The 27,022-nt window shown below is 41.8% G+C and overlaps 1 protein-coding gene and 1 pseudogene across 1 annotated transcript in view; both read right to left on the bottom strand.

The window, feature by feature from the left end:
* The window catches only part of LOC124798435 (alpha-tocopherol transfer protein-like), a 106,673-nt gene that overhangs the window by 17,643 nt on the left and 62,008 nt on the right, over window positions 1-27,022 (bottom strand). The window contains exon 4 of the mRNA XM_047261844.1: window positions 3,372-3,624. Within this exon, the coding sequence (XP_047117800.1) occupies window positions 3,372-3,624 (253 nt within the window). The remainder of the gene's footprint in view (window positions 1-3,371; window positions 3,625-27,022) is intronic.
* On the bottom strand, window positions 2,802-2,919 carry LOC124799453 (annotated as a pseudogene).

Below are 27,022 nucleotides of genomic sequence, written 5' to 3'. Positions count from 1 at the left end.
GTACCATGGCCTGCTCGATCCCAGATATGTCCCCTCTGGACTTTTTTGTTGGTTTAATTAATTTGTCGCCAGAGAAATCTTCCTCTACCGGTTTAAATACTCCTCATAGGAAAAAATGCCATTAGGGAAAAATGTTTGTTTTGATGTCCCCTACAACCTCCCAGAGTTTGTCGGTTTAAATACTTTTCACCCTGTATACTCACACTCAGGCTGCCGCTCTATCCGTGTTAGTGCAGTGTCAAGACACGCAAACGCCATACCAGCTGACGGTTTCATACCTGTTTTAGTGGCCACATCATGCTCCTGGTTATCAGATTATTCTTGCACGTTTTGAATGATTTAATCGACACCGATATTTTGGAACCCAGGTTCTGAAGAGTCACAGGCAAGCCACTCATCTACATCCTCTCAATTGCAGTCGGAACGTTCTGGGATTTTCAAAAGCGTCTTTGTTATGTCTTCAAGTGCTATTTCGTCCTCTGCCGCTTCTCCTTCTTCGCCTTACTTTTCACTCTACTTCTTTTCATCTTCGTCTTTCTGTACCTCATCTTTGGTTGAAATGTCTTCCAATTTATTCCAAGCTCCTTGTAATCTGGTTGTTTTCACCAAATTCCATCTTCCCACCACAACGTAAGAGCAGTCTTTTAAATTCAAGCTATGGCGATGAGCCACCATGACTTCTTCATTTCCGCCTTCTGTCAGAAGCTTCCTCAACAATTGCCTTCAGTAATGCCTCTTCAAAGTTTCGATAACCGACTGGTCCATTGGGTGCAGCAAACTCTTCACGTTTGGCGGCAGGAACAGTGTTTTGAAATGTCCGTCTTCTCTATCAAGAATGCAAATTTTGGCACGGTAACATGATTTATACTAACCATAACCACAGGAGCACTAGTTTCCCTTTTAGAAGCTAACGTTGTTTCAGGTAAAGTATTCCAAATAAGGCCTCTCTCAATGCGTTGTATAAAAATTCAGGATCATAAGATTATGCTTCACTTTTGAATTTTTCAGTGAACTTTTCTGCTGCTGTAGCGTCTATTGATAGTTTTTCACAACTTAAATGCAATTCGCGATTATTGTGCCTTCCTTTAAAATGCCGTAGCCAGCCATTGCTCGCTTTAAATGAAGACAAATTGATTATTTCCTCGTTTTTTGGTTATGAAAAAGGGTAACCCAATGTTCCCTGCTGCAAAAACCATGCTCTTTGTTTTCCGCTGTTTTCATCGCTAGCCGCGCGGAGTGGCCGCGCGGTTTGAGGCACCATGTCACGGACTGCACGGTACCTCCCACCCGTGGTTCGAGTCCTGCCTCGGGCATGGGTGTGTGTGTTGTTCTTAGCATAAGTTAGTTTAGGTAGTGTATAAGTCTAGGGACCGATGACCTCAGCAGAATTCACATACAATTGGACGTTTTCTTTCATCGCTTTTCTCGATGAACTCCCATATTTATCCTGAAGGACAGGCACAAAGTTTAATGCACACTGACCGTTTTAGGAGGATCGTCGTTAATTCTATACCAGTAAATAGCAGTGTTATTGACCATAATTAATGCAGCTGTAGCCCTATTGTTAGATTTACTGAAGTATTCAAAGTAATCAAACTGATCTCGAAGATGCAGCTTCTAGTGTTGCGTTGCTGATATAAATTGCTGGTTACTCTAGCTACTCACTGCTTAAAAGCTTAAACTGTGACAATTTTAAAGAATTGTTAGTTAGAGATGATATGTTGACTTCTCAGTTAGACTGTGTAGTTGCAAACTTAAGTGAAGGCATTTTAAAATATTCAACTGAGGCACCAGTCATTTTGCTGCCATATGCTTGTATCGTTTTAAGGAAACTATTAAAACATGAAAAAGAGAATTTTTTTCTGATTTTAAGCAACCATTAACAGTACGTAACTGAATTTGTTCGTGAAGGTGTGCTGGAAACAGTAAGTTGTGTGGCCAAAGTGACAACAGTGTGCAGGCCTCAGTGCTTTTATATGTAAACATTATTTGGAAATGTGTAAATGTTTTACAAAATAGTGACAGTACAATTTAAAATGCTCCAAATATTCTGAACATTTCATACCCAGGAAAACACGCCTTTTGCAAAGATGTGAGCAACTGCGTTCATAAATGTGGTTTTTGTAATAGTATAAACGGTGATTCAGCTGCCCCTACCGATAGGTTTAATGCAGCCTGCAACGCCTTCAAAAATTGTGTGTGAGATTTTCATAGTCTCATTGGCTAAGCACAAACTAGTAGTCCTACAGAAGAAAGGAACAGGACATTTATATAGGAAATTTAACGCAGCTAAATTTTGTACCGGGGTTGCGTTTTTGCTAGAGTGCACGGTTTTCGATTAATTCAAGAAAAACGCATTTGAAGATCACTTTTGCATGTTTTCCTTGAATAATTCGAAAACTACAGCCTCTAGCGAAAACGTATCCCAGTAAATTTAAGTCATTAAATTTACTATAAAAATATAATTTTCATTTTTGCTTAGGACTGTGGTTGAATGTAGTGAATGAGAAGACAATGTGAAAATCGTGTGTGTGGTATTTGAAGGCGTTGCAGGTTGCATAGAACCCATGCGTTGGGACAGCTAAATCACCCTGTATATGACATGAACAAAATAAATAGCACACTCCGTCTTCAGGCCACGAGTGGCCTACCGGGACCATCCGATCGCCGTGTCATCCTTAGGGAGCGGGGTCAGCACACCGCTCTCCCGGTCGTTATGATGGTATTCTTGACCGAAGCCGCTACTATTCGGTCCAGTAGCTCCTCAATTGGCATCACGAGGCTGAGTGCACCCCGACAAATGGCAACAGCGCAAGACCTCCTGGATGGTCACCCATCCAAGAGCCGACCACGCCCGACAGCGCTTAACTTCGGTGATCTCACGGGAACCGGTGTAGCCACTGCGGCAAGACCGTTGCCAAATAAATCGCACAGCTCTTGTGTATTCTGCCGACCGTGTGGCCGTGCGGTTCTAGGCGCTTCAATCTGGAACCGCGTGACGCTACGGTCGCAGGTTCGAATCCTGAATCGGGCATGGAGGTGTGTGATGTCCTTAGGTTAGTTAGGTTTAAGTAGTTCTAAGTTCTAGGGGACTGATGACCTCAGATGTTAAGTCCCATAGTGCTCAGAGCCTTGTCTTGTGTATTCTTAACAGTTTTCGTCTCATTTCTGCATAAACAACTGTATGTGTTGCCTCCGTTAACTACCCTCATGCATATATCGAATAGAAACTCGCTCATTTTATGAGTCGCACAAGTCTTTTGGTGTTGGCTCGTTCATAATCCGATCGCCGCTCGGCTGTGGCGTCACGGTATAGTAGTTTGGGCTCGCCTGTAGGTGCTGTGGGTTACATGGTGTTCCTCAGCACTCACCTGTGTGTAGACGAGGTACTGCCTGAGCAGCACGAGGTTGAGGCGCGCCAGATGGGGCAGCGACATGCCGCTCAGATCGAACACGAAGAGGAAGCCGGTGGCGGCCGGGTGCTCGCGCAGGGCCAGGTCCTCGCACATCCAGTAGAACTTGAGCGCGTCCGCGTGCACGAAGCGGTCCGCCGTGTCGGGCAGCAGGCGCGCGAACAGCACGATGTAGCCGTCAGGGTGCAGCACCGGCGAGGCCGCCACGTGGCTGCAACGCCAACCACATTCACTGCCGAGCTGTTTGCCCTTCACCGAGCTCTTCTTTGCATGGTAGACGTTCAAGTCGGCAGAGTCCTAATCTGTACTACTAAACGGCTAAACCGAGCACCCTACGCAAGTTGCGGGTTGCCTATCTAACGGGTAACGGAGGCAACTAAAACATGATTTTCAGTGTATCATGTTGTTATTGGCCGAATTTAAAAATTATTAATGCTGTCATAATCTGTTCATTAACAGGTATAATCTTACGTTAAAGGTAGAACACGGTAAGTCAAATGTTAAAGTTGCAGACTTATTGACTTATTACTACCAACAATCAGTCTTAGGTTGTACGGTGTTACACTACCGGCCATTAAAATTGCTACACCACGAAGATGACGTGCTACAGACGCGAAATTTAACAGACAGGAAGAAGATGCTGTGACATGCAAATGATTAGCTTTTCAGAGCATTCACACAAGGTTGGCGCCGGTGGCGACACCTACAACGTGCTGACATGAGGAAAGTTTCCAACCGATTTCTCATACACAAACAGCAGTTGACCAGCGTTGCCTGGTGAAACGTTGTTATCATGCCTCGTGCAAGGAGGAGAAATGCGTACCATCACGTTTCCGACTTTGATAAAGGTCGGATTGTAGCCTAACGCGATTGCGGTTTATCGTATCGCGACAATGCTGCTCGCCTTGGTCGAGATCCAATGAGTAGAATATGGAATTGGTGAATTCAGGAGGGTAATACGGAATGCCGTGCTGGATCCCAACTGCCTCGTATCACTCTCAGTCGAGAGTGACCGATCCGCATGGCTGTAACGGATCTTGCAGCCACGTCTCGATCCCTGAGTCAACAGATGAGGACGTTTGCAAGAGAACAACCATCTGCACGAACAGCAGCATGGACTATCATCTCTGAGAGCATGGCTGTGGTTACCCTTGACGCTGCATCACAGACAGGAGCGCCTGCGTTGGTGTACTCAACGACGAACCTGGGTGCGCGACTGGCAAAACGTCACTTTTTCGGATGAATCCAGGTTCTGTTTACACCATCATGATGGTAGCATTCGTGTTTGGCGGCATCACGGTGAACGCACATTGGAAGCGTGTATTCGTGATTGCCATACTGGCGTATCATCCGGCGTGATGGTATGGGGTGCCACTGCTTACGCGTCTCGGTCACCTCTTGTTCGCATTGACGGCACTTTGAAGAGTGGACGTTACATTTCAGATGTGTTAGATCTGTGCCTCTACCTTTCATTCCATCCCTGCGAAACCCTACATTTCAGCAGGATAATGCACGGCCGCATGTTCCAGGTCCTGTACGGGCCTTTCTGGATACAGAAAATGTTCGACTGCTGCTCTGGCCAGCACATTCACCAGATCGCTCACCAACTGAAAACGTATGGTTAATGGTGGCCGAGGAATTCGTTCGTCAGAATATGCCAGTCACTACTCTTGATGAACTGTGGTATCGTGTTGAAGCTGCATGGGCAGCTGTACCTGTGCACGCCATCCAAGCTCTGTTTGGCTCAATGCCCAGGCGTATCAAGGCCGTTATTACAGCCAGAGGTGGTTGTTCTGGGTACTGATTTCTCAGGATCTATGCACCCAAATTGCGAGAAAATGTAATGACATGTCAGTTCTTGTATAATATATTTGTCGAATGAATACCCGTTTATCGTCTGCATTTCTTCTTGGTGTAGCAATTTTAATGGCCAGTAGTGTATTTATTGAACGCCGGTTGCGATTAGCCGAACGGTCTCAGGCGCTGCAGTCATAGACTGTGCGGCTGGTCCCGGCAGAGGTTCGAGTCCTCCCTTGGGCATGGGTGCGTGTGTTTGTCCTTAAGATAATTTAGGTTAAGTAGTGTGTAGGCTTAGGGACTGATGACCTTAGCAGTTAAGTCCCATAGGATTTCACACACATTTGAACATTTATTGAACGACGCGTTTTAGCCACGAAGAGCGTCACCAGCTTATCTCGGGAGACGGCGGTCAACAATCATGTCATTTGGGTGTATATATTGTGTGGGTGCGGATCGGCGCCAGCACTTTGTTCCGGGGTCATGGTTACAGTTTACGAGCTTTGTCTTATTCTACAGTGCTATGACTGATGACCAACGTTGCACCAGATAACTTGTTATGCCCAAATCGGATGAAACGCGTCGTTCTTGAATCAGTAAAGAACACTGTACGACCGAGGACTGTCTTTTAATATTGATCAAAATACAAGGTTGCTGTGGCACCTTGCCATAATGGATTGAAATAAATGTTCGCAATTATGAATATGTCTTGAGGTAGGGTACCTCACCACATAGAAATTACTCTATATTCTTCCAGCATCTGAAAATGAGGGCTCCTAGCGACTAACCAGCAAACTTAACAGATAATATGTTGAACACTGCTGCGCTTCAGCAATGGCTAGAGATCAGTAAATGAATCCAACACAGCCAACCAGTTGCAACAAAAGTTTATTTCACTCTCGTTTCCGCGTGTTTTACTCTATCAATGAGTGATGCACTCATCTCTTTCATTGTCACGTACGTTTATCTCAACGTGTTCATGAATTGCGTTTTTTACTGTTCATACATGCACCTGTGGTCTTACAAGGGCTTTAATGTAACTTAGCTTATTACTTGATAATGGCGTCCTCTAACACTCTGTATTTCCCACTGTTCTCTCACTGCCCTCCCACACCCTGAATGCATTTTCACTCATTAGCCATTTATCCAGCAGCGTACTTTGATCTCTGCACACGCATCACCTGCCTTGTTTTACTGGTGCCCACATTGTCCATTCCTTGTCAGATGGTGTCCTTGTCAGATGGTGTCCTGCTCATAACATCACCTGACACTTTATTTCATTGGCTTTATTTCTGGATTTTAGTTATTCTTATGTGACAAGCGCTCATCATAGTGGCCAGTACATTTAATAATGTATACAATGATCTGCACTGACAGTTTATTTTCATTAGACAAATGTCAGATGGCACTAGTGGGACTACTTTTATACGGCCCCACTCTGCATTGTTGCCAAATTGTTGAAGACAGCGGTGTCAGATGTGCAACATCACAATGACATTATGGTGGGAAGTTCAAATTTTGGCGGGAAAATGGTTCAACTGGGCTGCCTTCACTAACCTGTCCCCGCCCCTCCCCCTCGGCTCCCCTCCCCTTCCCCTCCCCAAGAAAATGGTGGGAAAGTCAAATTTTGGCAGGGAAAAAAGTCACTTGGAATACCTCCACTAACCTAAGAAAATTGCGAGAAAAAAGGTCACTTGGGCTACCCCCCCTTACCTAAGTCATTCGACCACCACCGCTTCCTTGGAATTGGTGGGAGAAGGGCTCAGCCTGTGCTTGGCTGCTGTATATGACAGACGTAAGTCTTTATTTTGCTGGCAGTCTTTATTTAAAAAATTTGAGTTGTCACAGGCAGTAGCTCCATCCAGGGTGTTCACCATGAGGTCAGAACTGACCTAGTACGTAATACTGCCACAGGAGGGCGCTGTGGTCCTGTGGCAGTTCGGGAAAAATGGCGGGAAAGGACTGAGTGTGTGTCCAACTCCTGGGGAGGGGAAGGAGTGCACTCTCTTTATTTTGAAACAATTTGTTGAGGGATGTATTTCACATAGTATATTTATGAGACTGATACACCACTCGCTCTGAACTGCTTGGGGTCACGCCACGTAGCCTGTAGACCTGCAAACTACTCGTAAATCACCGAAATAATGCAGTACACTGATACGCAGACACGCAAACAACTCCTAAATTGTCAAAATAATGTGAGATATGGTTTCTCAGGATGGGGCAGGATAAGGTTACAGTTGTGGATGGGGCCGTAATCAGTTACTCTCGGATGCATAACAACTACGTAAACTTTACTTAAAGAAATTAAAATTTTAAAACAATCACCAAAAAAACCACAATTGACTCTATGACAGCTGATGTCCTTATCACAGAATCAAAATTCCACAATTTTAGGGCCGAAGGCCACCAACAATAATCTCAAACAATAAACGGCTGAAAGCCTGAATTAGAAGTCAGAAGAACAATTCCAAATAGCATTGCCAAAATAAATCCCTTGCTTTTAAAACAAGTTTGCTTAAAAAAACTTACTATAACATGGCTGAAGGCTTTATCACTAAAGAAGTGAAATTATTGCTCAGCTGAAGGCCACACCGACCATAGTTTGAAAATTACAAATATCCTTACAACAAACATCACAGTCTAAGGAATCAGGACAAACGGTACTCAGAAAGTGTTCCAAGGGTCGGCCTGGGAAGGTAACTCAAACATAAGGTATGGTGAGACAGGCAGCCAAGAGTTGTACCACCTAACAGGATATCAACTCAGACTAGGGACAGCTTAAGCGCCGACCGACCGACTAACCAATCTTTCTAATGTCCGATCACCGGTACAAGGATGGAATATTTTTAGGCAAGGACGAAGAGACAGACAGCACTACATCTTCAGAAAACACCCAAGGCCGAAGGTACACCTCCCCTCCCCCCCCCAAAAAAAAAATATGCACAGTATAACACAAGAGGCTGTCAAACTACATGCTGTGTGGGGCAGCATCAACACAACGAGGAAAGGTACGCTAACGGAAAAGTATGCTAACCTCCAGGTCAGGCAACTCGGGCGTTAGCGGCCACAAGGACGAAAACACCGCTGGTTGCACTTCACTAATAAGAATAATACTAAATTCAATGATGAATAACATATAGAGAAAGCCTACAATATTTCACTGCCTCGAAACACTTCACTCATTGCTGCCAGGCTCAGCAGCCCTGGAAGCAACAGCCCGCCGACCAAAGGCGAGCTCTCAGAATAGTCGAGGTTGCATTAGCAGTTAACTCTTCACTCAACTTAGACGTCCAGGTTTCGCCGTGCAACGGACCTGCTCACTGCTGCGAACCCAACCGACGTGATGTCCGTTCGCCACTAACCACCCCACACAACACGACCCGGAAATACTAGCGGTCGCTCCAAAGATACACAGGACTCGTATCGATAAGTGCTGCAGCTGCCACTCACGGGCAGTCAAGCTAGCAACTGTAGTGGCGCCAGACAACACACTAAGAAAATGACACCACTATCGCTATTACAAGATGCCAAGCTATGAACGGCATCAATGCGAGCTGCACATGGCTCATAATGCATGTAAAAGGGTCTGCAAACACGCTCACTAATTGTAAAATGTCGAAATGACGCATTGCACAGACTATAGACCAGTTCACCGAAATAATGTAGAACACTGATGTAAATTGTCAAAAAATAATGCGTATTAGTTCTCTGCAAACACGCTCACTAACTGTAAACTTTCGAAATAATTCATTACACAGCCCACAGACCTGCAAACTACTGGTAAATTACCGAAATAATGAAGCACACTGATGCACAGACAACTCGTAAATTGTCAAAATAATGCATGTAAAAGGCTCTGCAAATACGCTTGCTAACTGTCAACTGTTGAAATTATACATTGCACAGCCTGCATACCTGTTCATAAAATAATCCAACAGACACGAAAACAGCTCATAAATTGCCAAGAAATAATGCATGTGTAATGCTATGCAATCACACTCAGAACGGTTAAACAGCCGAAAATAATGCAATGCACAGACACTCATTGCAGGTAAAATACTATTGTGAACTATCGGCGACCATCACGTATCAGCAAACTGCTTCCTACAGAGGCTTCAACACACACACACACACACACACACACACACACACACACACACACACACACACACACTCGCCAGCCAGATGTGGGCCAGCTCTGGCGAGATGAACGCTGGGGAGAGAGCCATTGCTCTGATGCTGCTGCCGCCAGCAGCCAGCATGTGAAACCTATGCCTATTTTTGGGTATACAGTTAGAATTCTTCGGGTGTTTTACTGATGTCTCATGTCTATGTAAATAAGAGTCAAGTCACCCTCTGGACATGCTATAGAAATCTGTTGCAATGCTTCCCAGAATAATAGAGGGTGCATTCTCCCCAGTAAACCTAACAGGACAGTCTGTCCCACACGCGAGACATGTCTAACTGTGTGTACGTGTATACCAGCCCAGCATAGCTGACGCATCGCCGTAAAATGTTCGTACAGCGGCTTATCATTGCAGGTGCAGCTAAAAGGTTCTCAATGCTAAAAAGAACAAAGTCTACCTCTCAGAAATAGTAAAGTGCTGCAGAAATATTTAATGGTCGCTATTGTTGGGGCTTTCGTCATGTGGAGGGCCACCAGAGACACATGGATATACACAGACATACAGAAAACAGACCAAGCGCCCTGCAAATGTAGAATATGTGGGTGGAGGGGACTGGACGCGATCGAGTACAGCGCAATACTATGCCACCTGATCAGAAAAATAGTGCTTTTGTGCTAGGTGTTGGCAGCTGTACCACATTTACAAGCAATTTTAGAACACGGAACGAGACGTATTGTCATGAGTGCATGGACAGAAGTGACATAAAATCGATAAAGTTACGAAAAATGATGAAAAATACGTATACATCGAGGGAAAATACAGCGAAATCGGTTCTAGGAGCTTCAGTGCGGAACCGCGCGACTGCTACGGTCGCAGGTTCGAATCCTGCCTCGGGCATGGATGTGTGTGATGTCCTTAGGTTAGTTAGGTTTAAGTAGTTCTAAGTTCTAGGGGACTGATGACCTCAGATGTTAAGTCCCATAGTGCTCAGAGCCATTTGAACAACGAAAGGTGGGGAAAATGAGGATGTACTTGTGTCTTGTGGTTGGTGCTGAAGAATTCTTGTACTTGGGGGCTACTGTATGTCTATTGAGTTAATAGTGATACACATGAGTTGACTGCTGTTTTCGATGCTTCCCTGGAAAAACAGAACGATCTGCCTCTAAACTTACTTGCATCTGCGTTAAAGAATGACAGAGAGTGGATGGAATGGTTGGTTGAGGTGGAGTTGTAACGAGGTATGATTTAATGGTAGACTGATGATGCATCCTATAGAGAGAGACAGAGATGTTGCTGCAGGTCATTTGACCCTTTTTTCCGATGTTCTGTCAGGATGCATAAGTTGTGTGACAGAGCCTGCATTCGACTCGTATACACATGCGTGTGCTGTGTGCGTCTTAGAGCACTGTCTACTTGCGATCGTTAACAGGAAACCTCTCGGTCATCAGAGGACTTCCATCTCATGTGTGACGAAACGTGACCATCGTGTTTCGACACATTCATCTAAACGAACGAAGATTTATGTGATGTACTCCATTCCCCTGTCGGATCTTCGGCATAAAATCAAGACTTCAGTTTCATAACTAAGATGCTTCTAAGTTAGTGATAGATGTTTATGAGGCATTGTAATCCCTGTGTATATGTTTGCTAGACTGATGTCTTGTTTACAGAGTTAGTGGTGGCATGACATGTAATTTCACATGTCAAATGGCGCTGCTATGTGTATATCTGTTTCCTTCTAAGAGGTATTCTCCATTACTAACGATCATTTTATATAGGTCTGATGCAGACATAGTTTAATTTCTGAACTGTGATCAGATGTGAAAAGTGGACAATATACATCTATGGAAAGCTATATTGTGCTTGTATCGTGCAGAACTGATGTTTTAAGGAAGTAGTTTTTTCATTTTACAGGTTCTTATTATAGTTTATCATAGAGAAACCTGTAAGAAGGATGTGTCATGTTCTGGAAATATATTTCTTACACTGGGATATTAACAGCACTTTATTCCACATGACTGGTAGATTGGAAACTGAAGCGACCTAACATTATAGCCTGTTTTAAGTGCAGAACCATGTAGCCTTACGAGTGCGTGTTTTATGTTCTCTCTTACTAATACCTTCCTGGTACTGATCCCAGACACTAGAACAATACTTTACAGTTGATAGCGTGGTTGATTTACATAAAAATACTTCGAAGTCCATCTGTCTGAGGCTCCATGATGCACAAAAACCACCCGTTTCTTGTTCTTATTAACCTTCTGCTATTACATCACAACATTTTGAAATCTACTACTGCTGCTAACCTCCTTAACATGTGTGCATCTGTAGAAATCTTGTGCACTTGGGTGGGTGCACCAAGCTCCATTCATTCACGAGACGTGGAATGTAGCGGTACCTCTGGTCAGCTGCAGATTAAGTCGGTAACGGTGCTGTAGGGCGGATTGGTCAAAGACAGTGTGTGTGTGTGTGTGTGTGTGTGTGTGTGTGTGTGTGTGTGTGTGTGTACGGTGCTGGAGGGCGGATTGGTCAAAGACAGTGTGTGTGTGTGTGTGGGGGGGGGGGGGGGTGTAGGGGGTCCTGTCACTCCCATCTGCATAGAGCAAGATTATAAATTATGCTCTATGCCCAAGGTGTTAGAAATATTTACAGCACTGTCTGGTATACTTTGGTGATGTATACGTTCAAGAATTAACAATGAATGGACATACTGCACAGTCATATATCTACATGTGCAACGGTACTCGCAAAGTATAGGAGGGACGGTTTAGCGATGATACTGAAATTGGGAAGCATGCTGTTACATCATTGGTCATTGTTGAAATTACTGTAACATTGCTAAAATTGTTCACACTATCAACTGTGATGCTTATAATTACAGTACATCGAGAGTGTCTTTTCCATCCCATTCATCCATTGGTATGCTGTTGGTTACCACATAATGATTGACTGGCATCGCTAGTTTGAGATGGAAAAATAGTTTTGATGGAGGGCCAACAGCTTCTGGGGATGGCTAGCACCAGAACAGTGATCACATACACGACTGCAATGTGAGGGATCAATCGATATGGAACACAGAGTCATCAGCTATCCCGTCACTGTGACGGATGAGTTTAAATGTCAATCACCTTTGGACAGCAATGATTCGTGCCATGGCGTTCATCTCATGGGCGCTAGCCCGCATCCAGCTGGCGTCGGCATGTGTGCATGTTGAAGTCTCTGTAGGAAGCAGTTCGCTGATATGTTGCAGTCGACAATAGTTCGAAAGTGTATTTTACGTGTGATGAGTGTTTGTGCACTGCATTATTTTCGGCTGTTTAAGTGCTGAGAGCGCGTTTGCATAGCATTACACATGCATTATTTCTTGGCAATTTATGAGCTGTTTCCGTGTCTTTTGCAATATTATGTGAACAGGTGTGCAGGCTGTGCAATGCATAATTTCGACAGCTGACGGTTAGCAAGCGTGTTTGCAGAGCATTTTACATGCATTATTTTGACAATTTACGAGTTTTTTGCTTGTCTGTTCATCAGTGTACTGCATTATTTCGGTAATTTAAGAGTAGTTTGCAGGTCTGTAGGCTGTGTAATACAGTATTTCGAATGTTTACAGTTAGTGAGTGTGTTCACAGAGCGTTAAATATGCATTATTTTTTGACAATTTACATCAGTATTCTGCATTATTTCGGTGAACAGGTGTGTAGGCTGTGAAATGCATTATTTCGACAGTTTAAAATTAGTGAGAGTGTTTGTAGACCCTTTTACGTGCGGTATTTTGACAATTTAGGAGTTGTTCGCGTGTCTGCACATCAGTGTACCCCATTATTTCGGTGATTTACGAGTAGTTTGCAGATCTGTAGGCTATCTAGTGTGACCCCAAGCATGTCAGGTCGAGTGTGTTGTATCAGTCTCATAAGTATACTTTGTGAAATCCGCCACTAAATAAATTGTTTCAAAACAAATAAAGTACACTCCTTCCCCTCCCCAGCGGCTGGACACAGATTGAGTCCTTTTCCTGCCATTTTCCCCCAGACCGCCATGGGATGACAGCTCCCTCTCGTGGCAGTACTGTGTACTACGTCAGTTGGACTCTGGACCTCATGGTGAACACAGTGGATGGAGCTACTGCCTATGACAACTCAGCCTGTTTAAATAAAAACTGCATGCAAAGTAAAGTACACTCCTTCCTCTCTCCAGCAGCCCAGCACAGGCTGAGTCCTTTTCCCGCCAAGGAAGAGATGGCGGTCGGATGACCTAGGTTAGTGGAGGTAGCTCAAGTGACCTTTTTTCCCGCCATTTACTTAGGTTAGTAGAGGTAGCCCAAATGGTCTTTTTTCCCCGCCAAAATTTGAACATCTTTCCAGTTTCATAGGTGGGGACGGAGGAGAGGAGGCGGTTAGTTTAAAGGAGGCAACCGAATTGACTTATTTTCCCGCCAAAATTTGAACTTCCCGCCATGATGACATTGTGATGTGCCACATCTAATGACAACATCTTGGATCCGCCATCTTGAATAAATTTGGTAACAATGCAGAGCGGGGATGTACGAAGGTTGTCCCACTACTGATGGCATCATTATTTAATGTTTTTCCATAGATTTGGTCTTTTGGTTATGTTTTATGATGTATCAGATATTCACACCTCTTTGTGGGTATCTAGTCGCTGTATGACATAATTTTGACATGTATGTTTCCAGGTTTGGAGTTATTGCTGTTACATTGTCCTCAGGTTATATGTATTTCTGAAGAAGTCACAGTTTGAATAAAACTACCATCTGTTGCAACTGGTCGGCTGCTTTGGTTTTTTGTACTTAACAAACAATTTCAAACCTATACGAAACCTTTCCTGGCTTCACCCCCCCTCTCCTCCAATCCTCCCGCCACACAGACACACAGTCACACACACACACACACACACACACACACACACACAAACAAACACACACACACACATTCACACACACACCTGTGCACACACAACACACACAAAATAATGAAAGGAAAAACACAAGTTTATCATCTACTACATTTTCATGCAGTAAAACTTTAACATCAGGCATGACAGTTTAATTTATTACTTATTCACTGTTAACTCTATTTTTAACACATTTCATGCAGACGGTATCCACACATAAACCTGCGTAAACGAATGACACTTTCCGCAACATCTCTCTAAAACAATATTCATGAAACTGTAGTTAAGACGCTGGCTATGAACGGAAGTGTCAGTACCTTCATAGACCTCTAGCGGAGAAACGATGCATACATGATATGACGTCACACAAAAAAATGTTTCTATTCTTATCGCCATATGAATTTGTGTGGTACACTGTAATAACGCGTTGAGACTAATGCACTTTTACATTAATTATCTCTTATATCTGAGACACAGACAACCACATAGGCCCAATGCACAGAAGCAATGTTTCGCGAAAAATAGATGTTTGTGAAAATAAAATTTATTGACAAAGCACTAGTCTCAAAGGTCGAAACTGTTTTTTAAATGTGTTTCAAGATCCTATACTTCCGATAAAAAAATAATGTACGCACCTTGTTATAAAATATTAATGAATATTTAAGATAATATTCATTATTAAGCTCAGCTGACAAAGTTTCCATCTGCAGGCTAGTGACGATAATATATGTTGACTGTTGTAAAGTGTATAATAAAGTGATATTAGAATCAGAACATTGTCCACGAGGAATGTTCTAAGAATTACTAGTAAACAATTCATACTAAAAGCAGTACACATATAATTCTGACCTGTTTCCACTCTTCGTGGTCCTCGTCATCGTCTCCATCTACATGGATACTCTGAAATTCACATTTAAGTTCCTAGCAGCGGGTGCATTGAGACACGTTCAAAGTAATTCTCTATTATTCCAGTCTCGAACAGCCCACCGAAAAAACGAACACCTATATATTTCAGTGTGAGCCTTGATTTCCCTTATTTTAATATGTTGGTCATTTCTCCCTATGTAGGTCCCCCGCATTCGGAGGAGAAAGTCCATGATTGAAATTCCGTGAGAATATTCCGCCTCAACGGAAAACGTCTTTGTTTTAATGATGTCCACCCCAAATACTGTATCATGTCAGTGACTCTCTCCCCATTTCTCGATAGTACAAAACCTGCTACTCTTCTTTGAACTTTCTCGATGCACTCCGTTAATACTGTGTGATAAGGATCCCACACCACGCAACAGTAGTCCAAAAGACGTGTAGGGAGTCTCTTTAGTAGATCTTTTGCAACTTCGTACTCTGCCAAATAATTGTAGTCTTTGGTTTGCCATTCCCCATAACGTTTTCTATATGTTCTATTCAATTTAATTTGTTCGTAATTGTAATTCCGAAGTACAGGGTGTACATATAAGACCACGAACACTTTCAATTATTTATTACACAAGAACCAAACGTTGTACAGATATCATACATTAGTCATTTTGAAGACAAACCCTGATAGTTTTTTTTCATGTATACCATCCAGCGTAGTTTGGTAATTTGCCGATTGTCAGCGCTATTCGCCAACATGGCGAGTTCAGGTGCGGAGTGAGCTGTTTCATGAAATAGTCTCCCCGATCACCCGATCTCACTCCGTGTGACTTTTTTCTGTGGGGACACATTAAAGATCTGGTGTATGTACCACCTCTACCATGTGATGTAGCAGAGCTCCGGGAGAGAATACGGAAACGGACTGCCACAGTCGACAATGCAAAGTGGGACGGGTTTCGGTATCGTATTAACGTCTGCCGGGTCACTCATCGTTCGCATATCGAATGTTTGTAAAAAAGACTTTCAGAGTTTCTCCCTAAAATGCAATATGTGTGACATCTGTACAGTGTTCAGTTCTTGTACAATAAATAATTGAAAGTGTTCCCGAACTTTATGTACATCCGGTATTTAGTTGAATTTTCGGCCTTTAGATTTGACTGATTTATCGTGTAACCGTAGTTTAACGGATTTCTTTTTCCACTAGTTTGGGTGACCTCACGCTTTTCATTATTTAGGATCGAGTACCAATTTTCACACCACGCAGATATCTTTTCTAAATCGTTTTGCAATTTGTTTTGATGTCTGATGATTGTACTTGACGATAAACGACAGCATCATCTGTCAACAACCTAAGACGACTGCTCAGATTGTCTCCCAAGTCGTTTGTATACAAACAGATAAAGAGTAGCAGAGAGCCTATAACACTGTCTTGGGGAACGCCAGAAATGCCTTCTGTTTTACTCGATGACCCTCCGTCAACTACTACGAACTGTGACCTCTCTGACCGAAATCACAAACCCAGTCACACAACTGAGACGATATTCCATAAGTACGCTATTTGATTACAAGCTGCTTTTGAGGTACAGTGCCAAAAGTATCTTGGAAATGTAGAAATACGGAATGAATTTGGAATCCTTTGTAGATGGCACTCAGTACTTCGTGTGAGTAAAACGCTAGTTGTGTTTCACAGTAACGATGTTTTCTAAGCCCGTATTGACTGTGTGGCAATAGACCGTTCTCCTCGAGGTAACTCATGATGTATGAACGCAGTACATGTTCCAAAATCCTGCTCAATATCGCCCTTAACGATATGGGTCTAAAATTTAGTGGATTACCCCCTATTGCCTTTCTTGAATGTTGTTGCGACCTGTGCAACTTTCTAGTCATTTTCATTAAGCTTTAGGTTCAGAGAAAACTGCCGATGCACCTACGATTGTGAAGTATTACTGCTATATACTTGACGTACGCACTAAATCATGACGTCAATCCTAGGCAACAACTGAGCGGCGGAGAGCAACGAAATTATTCTCTTTGTTTTGGACCCTTATGAAAATGAATAAGTGACAAAGGAGTGTGACAGCTTTTCGTGAATGTTCATATATACAGTGGGGGGTTACAGATATAGATAAAGCTGGACCACCACGACATCAACAGCCCTCAGGAGAATTCATACATGGTACAGTCTCAAAATCGATGACGGTGTGCTTCAGGCTCTTACGGTTCTAAACGCCTCAGTTATTCCCCTATTTTTATATAATTTCCTCGATGTCTCAGGATGCGTCTCATCAGCGATCCATACTTTAAGCCGAGTTGAGGCAGAAATTTCTTCCCAATTTCGATGGACCGTTAGTTATTCGATCTACCCATCCAATCGTCAGCATTCTTCTGTAACACCACATTTCACAACTTTCTCCTTTCTTCTTGTTCAAATTGCTTATCGTACACGTTTCAGTTTCGTACTAAGGTTCACTCCAGACAAACACTTTCATAAAAGACTGCCTAACACTTAAATTTATACTAGATGTTAGTACCTCGTTTTCAGAAATGCTTTTCTGTATTTTATATAGTGATCTTCTGCTGTCACCTTTATTTTGCTGCTCAAAAAGCAAAATCCGTACACTAAATTTAGTGTCTGATTTCTCGCTAGCAATTCCCTTAGTATCGCCTTATTTAAATAAACTACATTGTGTTACCCTTGTTTTACTTTCATTGATGTTAATCTTACAACCTCTTCTCAGGATACTATCTATTTCGTTCAAATGCTTTTCCAAGTCCTTCGCTATGTCTGACAGAATTACAGTACCATCACCAAACTTCAAGAATTTAGTTTCTCCTCCTTGAACTTTAATTCCCTCTAATTTCTTCTTGGTTGCTTTTACTGTTTTCTCAATGTACAGAATGAATAACATTGGGAATAGACTACAGCCCCGCCTCACTCCCCTCTCAACTGCTGCCTTTCACGCCCCTCGACTCTTATGACTGCAGTCTGATTTCTTTGCAAGTTATAATAAATTTTCGCTCCCTGTATTTTATCCATGTTGTCTTGAATATTTCTAACAGTACATTCCAGCTGAACATGGGCAAAAACTTTCTCTACGCCTGCAAATACTATAAATGTAAGTCTACTTTTCTTTGAACTAAGATGAGTCGTAGGGTCGGTATTATTGTATTGACTCGTGTAATCCTACGTTTATCTCGCACCTAACTAAAATATTCCGCGACAAACGTGCAGTTCTTATTTGAATCACTTGTATCTCTGTCGTTAACAAAACCTGTGAAGAGTTCCAATACGACGAGCATCAACTAGGCATTAGTCGAACGAAGGTTTTGTATATGATCTTTTCATTACTCCTACTTCCTTAGAATTACTTGCTTAGTGTTACTCCAGTAAATATGTTCTTCCTTACTTCCTTCCACATAATTAGATGTAATCGTTCCCCTTCAGTCACTGCAGACATACTTCTGGGTACTTGGAGGAAGTTAGGTGCAGAGAAGAAGATCCTAGCACTTTAGTAGACAATGCTTAACTATCGATTTCCCCATGAGGATAGTTACAGAGCAAAATTAAAAGAAGACATGAATCTGCCACTCGGAACATGTACTAGAGTACGTATCAGAATTAAATGTATTTTCAAGTAGCCTGTTACAAATCACTGAGGGAATTCAGTGTGGTCGCACTATTGAGACAAATAAACAGTTATTCCAAATCAGTCATAATGGACAAGACCAAAAGTAACTCGTTCGAATGACGATCAGTAGAAGGAATGTCTCACCGCTTTTCTCTTCCAAATCTATGAAATATTTGTACTAACAAACGGTTTATCATAATGTTTCCCAAAGCGCAAGAAAAAGATTTTGCACCAATCACCAGCTGATTCTTGACATGGATGAAAACCAGGACACCTTTCCAGTCACTTCCTATAGGGAGGCGATAGCACACAATTCTAGATGCATAAACAGGAGTAGGCGAAAGTGGCTTTGTCAAGAGACGTATACTAATAAATCATTTCTTTTATCCCATATCGGAAAAGCGACACCATATCGAGATGTATCGAAATCTTGTCCACGATTGATGTTTTCGAGAAAGCTCATTTATTTCCCTTGTTTGTTCTAGATTACCGACTCTACCAGTAGAAAGTCAGAGAAGCTATTTCAGGCAGAATGGTGCTTTTACATTCAATACTAAGCACAGTAAGAAGACTAAAAAACGGTGTACCCGACTCAATTATCTCTAGTCAGCCGCGACAACCCTTAAAAATGCTGGAGAGAGTGCTATGTTGGCTTAAGAGTTTGTTCAAAGGAAGCTGTTTGTCTTAGCGAACTTTTCTCTTCGCTCTTACCGTCAGATTTATCCAAGGCCTGTTAACAACATGGCAGCGTCTTTTGCCCACTTTCAGAAGTTCATAGACCTCGCACTTCCTTCCGCAGAGAAACAATTTCGTGGCGAAAGGCTAAGCCACAGATTTCGAAAGTTCCTCTCTGAAGAAGAATGTACACTGTCTATAATCCTTCTGAAAAATTAAAATGGTTTAAGTGTGCAATGATCGTTAATAACGGCGTAATCTGCACAACAGCAGTAAGAAAATATTTGGCAAAGACTTTTTGAATTATTTTTTATCGACCGATGAAGTATTGGAAAGTAGTTTGAATAAGTATAATGAATGAAAATTTGCAGTGTTTAGTGTCATCCCCTTCAAGAAAATACCTGCAAAAGTGGAGCTGAATTTTATTTTATGATACCGGGAGTTTCAAATAAGTTGAATTTCTCTGTAGCTTATATTTACTTAAAAAAGTAAACATAAGAAGCAGAGTTTTGAATATAGTTTATTTTGCTATTTTCCAGAGAGTTGCAGTTGCAAGCCAATTTTTTTTATGTAACATTTTTCCTGTACTTTAGGTCAAGTATTTAAATCATGTCAGCGTACTCTTAATAATTTCACCATTTTTCAATAAAACACCATTTCGGAATATTCAGTTTCACGCTATTAATAATATCTTGTTGTGAGTTATGGTAGTTTCTGTTTGCTAATAACATGAATTGGAAAACGACCAGTTGAAGAACCTTATATTAGAACAGGACAAATTCTAACAGTCATTAATTTTATATATTTCTTAAGTAATGCTTATGTAGAAAATGGATGAGTTAAATTAGTTAAGTAATAAGCATTAAATAAGGTAATTAGTTTATTAAAAACAGGTTTTGAAAGCATAAAACTGGAAGTTTAACTCTTCTATTAACTTTTTTATTTCTTAAAAAATTTAACTAAGTAAGTAAAATCAATAACATTTTTAAATCCGTCTGTGTGCAAATCTGCATAAATAGAATTTCTATCAATTTTAATTAGGAAACTAGAAACGTTCGAAGTTTCAGCTGTGGATCTAACATTCTGTACCAACGTAGCTGTGTTGAGATGGCATCTGTGGTGGCGGAATGTTCATTTAAGTAAGGTGTTCAAAAGAGTGGCCGTTTTAGTGAAGGCGGAATTCACAGCATCCGGCGCCATAAGGTTCCTCCGTGTGCTGTTTGAAGTCGTCAGGGGTTTTGGCTTCGGTGAGATAAACACGATTCCTCAGAAGTTTCCAGAATAAGAAAACTGCTGGTGTTAAGTCGGGCGAAGGTGAGGGCCATTATTCAGGATAGCAGCGACTGAATCATTTTACACAATATTTATTGTTTAGTTCTTGCACAACATGACGCACATGCTAAGCAAACGTCGTGCTGCATGTAAATACGGCCTCGACTCTCTAGAGCGACACTGTCAACAAGAAAATGTAAACTGTAACCGATAAAAGCTCGATGCATCCGACCCATCAGAGTGCCCACGAAGTAGTGTGGACATACGATACCACCTCCAGGGATTCAAGAGCACACGTTAAGGGACCACCTCCTTTGACGATCGACTGACGCACCCACCTAGGATTTTATATGGCCCAGTAATGCATATTATGACGTTTTACGGCACCATAATTTTGAACGTGTATTCATCAGTAGCATATGCAAGTCTGAAACAAGTGATTCTACTGGCTTCTTGTAAGCGACCTCTGGACCGCGATGTATTACATGAAAAAAAGCTATATCTACATCCTAGCTTCTTGCTGATCTATTGCCGACGCGTCTTCTCAAATTCCTTGTTTCTCGAAACCATTGTCCAGCACGCAAACATTGTCCAGCAATGGCTGGTGGAGTTGAGGCACCTAGATATCTCACGGAATGAGTCATGGATGCTTTATTGTCACCGTATCTTCAGTCGAAGATCATCAGTAACATGTCAGGGTGCAGTGTATAAAACCATCGAACACGACTTCAAACTACGCGGCAAGGAAGATTATCGCTCCAAGACAGCAGTAATTTTACATCTCATCCATAGGTCGTTTAGAAGGTGGACTGAGCTGTGCATTGATGAAAATGAGCACACTCATGAACACCTCTCTTAAATGAACATTTCGCCACAAGAAAACCTATCTGAACGCAGGCTATTACGTACAGCATGTTACATTCACGTCTGAAAGTTTGAATGTTTGTAGCCCCTTAAATAAAATCGATAGAAATTTGGTTTGATTTGTACAGAGTTTATTCAAACACATCAGCTATAGGACAAATAAAAATAATAGTCTAGCTTTTCTATAGTACAACATAATACAGGGTGGAGATTCTCGTTATCATATTTATGCTATAGCAGTCACCCTGAAATTTGGTAGAAAAAGTTTTCAAAGTGCTTCCCAGTGTGTAGTGTCTTGAACTTTCTGTGATGAATTACTGAGGATCACGATTTTTCTGTAAATTGAAGTCAGGATCCTGGAGTGTTACAGTTTTCGAAGACTCTGACCTTTAGATAATCTCACCAGTGGAGATCAGGACTAAAAATGGTGGGTGATGGGGGGAAGGGCGAGGGACGGGGAGGGGGGGGGGAGGGGCATTCCACACCATCTTCAGAACCCATGATGCTGTATTCATTGACGTCCTGTTAGAGATGGAAGTGTGCCTCATCACAAAACCAGATGATTAACAATTGTTCCATTTTCAAAGGCATCGATCATCTCATTCCAAAAGAATATCGCTACTCAACGTCACTGCCTTGCGAAAGTTATCACAGTTGAATTTTTAAGGGAAAATGTTAAGTTTCTGTTTCATTATCCACAATAGAGACAGTTGTGACATCCTGAGTTGCTGTGCTGAATGTTTTCTTTGATATAGTAGGCTCTTCACTGAATACGGTCCGTAATTGTTTCATATTGTTCTGGGTGCAAGCTGATACTGGACCTTCCATGAGTCATGTAGGAATCCAGATTTCCATAACGTTTCATCAACCTGTTAAACAAAACAAGGAACACTTCCACGAAGTTCACAACAGAGGATGCTTAAATTTTGTCATCGTAATTGGATTTATTCTCAGTACTACAACCTTGAGGAAAAGTATTCATCCCGCATGGTGCTCTTCCTGGATTAACTGTGCCTTGGATGCATAACAATACATCCGGAAACAAACACTGTTCCAATGTTCGTGCTTCCTTTCTGAAAGGTGAAATGAGATACTGTTGAGTGAGATACAGAATTTTCGAAGCTACAACACAACATTACAAGGAGACTCATTTATGGCTTACGATTGAAGCACAACAGACAAACACTTCGCGCCACGCTGTGCTATGTTATGGAGAAAAACATCTCACCTGAGGCAGTTTGTTAATGATGTCACTACAAACACATTTCTTGTGTTTTCAGAATACGGTGCACCTAACGGGTGGTACGTATTGTGACAGTTGGATCGTGGTCTGAATGTGTAGAGCGAAAAGTTTCCAGGTGACAAAAAGGACAGGTGACGTTTGTGATCGCAGTCCGCGTCCGGCATTATCGACGAGTGTGATTGCAGCACAGTGTGCCCCCCGCCCCCCTCCTACCCGCCGTAACCTTGCTGCCGGCGTTGCCCCGGGTCCGGTTGAGGGGGAGAGGAGAGAGGGACGGGGGAGGGGAAGGGGGAGGGACGCGCTAATGGGGAGGCGGTACGACCCCCGACCTTTTGCGCGGTTTCACGCCGCGAGCCGTCCTCTGCCAACACCGCGGTTCGCCGACCTCTGGCGGAGCTTGGCGGCCGATTGAAGGGTCGCCAATAACGAGGCCGCATCGGGCAGCATCCTCACCGCGCCGCTGAAAGCGGCCACGAGCCACGTTATCACACTGGCTCAGAGCGGCTGTACAGTGCTCAACGGTTACCATCATCTCTTCCGTCTGTGAACCACTGCTGGTGTACGTTAAGTGCTCAAAATTGTGTTAATATGTAAAGGGTGAAACTTCACAGTATCACCACACTCAAATATTGTATACCTGCATAAAACACAAGTGCTCTGCTACAACATGTTAAGCAGGAATGTGACAATGCATCATAGGCTTAAATGAGACAAACCTGAGCAAGCAACGTTTTAGAAGAAAACAAGACGTGAAGAAAGTAGCGGCTCACATAATGTTTATGTAAAGTCTCACACTGATTTTTCACGTTTAAGAAAGTACATCAAATACATAGAGAGTGTAGTATACAGTATTTCTGTGTCTAAAATGCATGTGAAAACCGCATCAACGACACATAAAACATTTATGTCTCGTGTTAGAATGGTATGTCCACGTCCATAATAAGTCAAAATACGCAAAGACTATTGCCATTTTGATTGTAGGATTACTTTAGGCTATGATAATAATAATAATTATGAGCGCCTGACATGCTGAGAGGTCTTTCAGTAATGTTTCACTCCTCCAAGTACTATTATAGGGGTAAGAATAGGATGCACCATTTCTACACTACAGAAATGTAATGGATGATAGTGACTGCTTACTATTGCATTATATTAAATTTTATCTTCATTTACTGGAATTTATGTACACTTAACAACTTTCAAGTGAAACTGCAATATTTAACGATCGGAACTATGATGCCAAGGCTCTCTTAAAGGTTTTTCAAATTGTGTTTCCATTAACAACTACTCAATAATAACAAAATGCGAGTCGTTGTTTCACTTAAACTACACATCTTCGTGGTATGCAAATGTAACTTCATAATGACCATAATATACGATGTAAACATACGAAAAAGCCAAAGAAAATAATGTATAAGCTTTCACACATAGAGAGCAAATATCAGTATCTAAAAAATATGGTCATTGCACCAGAACAAAATTATTTGCAATATATGTAAAGATTTCGAATAGAAAATACACATGCCACTGCTGTCGTAAATTAATTGTTCTGCAGTATTAAAAAATATGCTCATGGCTTTCATACGAGCGCTTGTTATAAAACCTACAGGTTAATCTCCAGTTGTCAACGACTAAATTTCGGTTTCTCTAGCAGACTTTAGAAGGCACAATGGACTCTCATAGTAAGTGTTTCCACATCTAAATTATCTGTATTACTTATGAAATTTAAATTGTGTACATTACTTATAAAATTACACTCAGCTCACGTAACATCACTACTGATAAAACTTACAGATTAAGCATCACTTGTCGGCGAATGAAGTTTGATGTCTGTACCACATTTTTCAGGGCACAACGGATTACCAAATTAAATATTTCCATATCCAACTTGTCTGAATTTCTTTATGAAAATACACGCAGCTCTCTCGTTGGCACTACTGATGCAACTTACAGCATAAAGTGCGTTTGTCGACTAGTATAGTTTGATCATTATACCAAAGTAAGCAATGTTATATCCACTTCTAAATTTTCTGTATTATTTTTCAAAAACTTCCTTTGGTTCAGCTAAAAGCAATATCAAAGTCAGCCAAATAGTGCAGTTACCCCCATGTTAGGGTATTAAATTGATCCTGCAGTAAAAAAGAATTTGTCATCTTTTGCTGGTAATGCTAACCAATGCTGTCACACAATGATTTGATGAAATAGCATACTGAAGAGTAATAAGACAGATTAGTATACATAAGAAATGAAGGTTGCTATACTTTCGACAGTCCACTTCCAACTACTCTTCAAAGTCAGCAAAACATTATAGTGGTTCCATGCTACAGTATTAACTTTATCTTACACTACAAAATGATGATTATCCTCTGCTGACGACTAACTTATGCTATCGCGCAGTGGAAATTAGAACACCAAGAACACAAGACAGTGATATTAAACACAAACAGATAGGTACTGAGATCTGAAATGCACTTCTAACACCAGTGCTGTGATGTGTGTGCCATAAATTGACAGTGATGTTAGGAAAGGAATCTTAAAACCGAACTGTAACACCAGAGGCTAACAGTATCCGTAAATTGACTGTGGTGTCAACTAATGAATCTTAAAACTGTACTGTAACACCAGATGCTAAAAGTATATGTGCCATAACATGACAGTGGGTGGTACTGGATCTCAAGTAGCATTCTAAAAGCAGAAGCTGACAGTGTGTATGTACTGTAGCCTAACAGTAGGTGTGACAACTGCATCTCAAAACCGTATTCTAATACAGAAAGCTCACTGTGTGTGCACCATAGCCTCTTTTTGATAATCTGCATCTTATTCCAACAAGGAAAAGGGATTAGTCAGCAAGCTGAGACTTGTCGATGTCAGCAAGTCAAGACTTGTTCCAAAAAGTGAAATGGTTATTCAGCAAATTGAGACTACAGACTAAGCATATGTACACATTCAGCACTGTCTCCCTGATATTATCTGCACGTATCTGCCTCCCTCCCCCTCACTCGATGTGTGTATAGTCAGGAGGCTGTGCTAGAATGTGTATGTATGCTTAGTAGTCTCAACTTGCTGACTAAGCATTTTGCTCCTTGGAACAAATCTTGGCTAGCTGACATCAATAAGTCTCAGCTTGCTGACGAATTGCTTTTGTGGGATGAGACATATCACAACTTGTCAGAACAAGGTTACGACACAATACACTGTGAGGACCTACACTGTTCGTTATTGGCACGTACACTCTGTCATCTTCTGGTGTTAGAATACCTTTAGAAATCCCCAGTACCAGCTGTCATGCTATGGTACGTTCACAGTCAGCCTCTGGTATAGGACTGTGAAACACAGTATCTGATATCACTGTGAAGTTATGGAACATAAACTGTCAGCTTCTAGCGTTGGAATACTATTTGAGATTCAGTAGCCGAGACCCATGTCAATTTATAGAACATACACAGTGAGCCTCTTCGTTAGAAAACTGTTTGAGATCCCTAATAGCACATACCCACCGTTACATTAGGGCATAAGTACTGTGATCTTCTGGTGTTGCAATACTATTTGAGACCCCTAGAAGCATACACTCTGTGTTACATTATACTGTCATCTTCTGCTGTTACAATACAGTTTTAATATCCAGTAGCTGACACCGGTTATCAGATTATGGCTGATACACTTCCAGATTTTGGTGTTAGAATTCTATTTTAGTTCTGAACGCTTACTTGTTTGCGTCAAGTATCGCTGCTTTGTTTGCTTAGCATTGCAGCTTCCACAGTGCAACAGCATAAGGTAGCATTATCAGCAGAAGATGACAAATGTTTAGTACTCCAAGATAAGGGTTAATACGCTTAGTACAGACAATTTAAACATAGCAATATCATTGTTTGATTTGAAAAAATGATGAATAAATACTCATCGACAAATGCACCTTATGCTGGAAGTTATATCAGTAGTCCTAATAAGTGAGCCACATGTACTTTGGTACGCAGAAAAATTAGAAGTTGAAGTACTTAATTTGAGGTCCAATTAAGTTTTGCAAAATGTGGTACATATATCACACCTTAGTCGTCGATAAGCACTGCAAAAGTATAAATTTAATCAGTGTTGCTAATACGTAAGCTGTGTGTATTTTGATAAGTAATACAGACAAATTAGATGTGAAAATATTTTATTTTAGAGTCCGTTCTACCTTGAAAACTGTGGTACAGAAAGGGCACTTCAGTCGTCAACAAGTGCTCTGAAACAGAC

The sequence above is a fragment of the Schistocerca piceifrons genome, chromosome 5 (assembly GCF_021461385.2).
Source record: "Schistocerca piceifrons isolate TAMUIC-IGC-003096 chromosome 5, iqSchPice1.1, whole genome shotgun sequence".
NCBI classification, from domain to species: Eukaryota; Metazoa; Arthropoda; class Insecta; order Orthoptera; family Acrididae; genus Schistocerca; species Schistocerca piceifrons.
The sequence above is the reverse complement of the archived record's forward strand: the minus strand, read 5'-3'. Positions and strand labels throughout refer to the sequence as shown.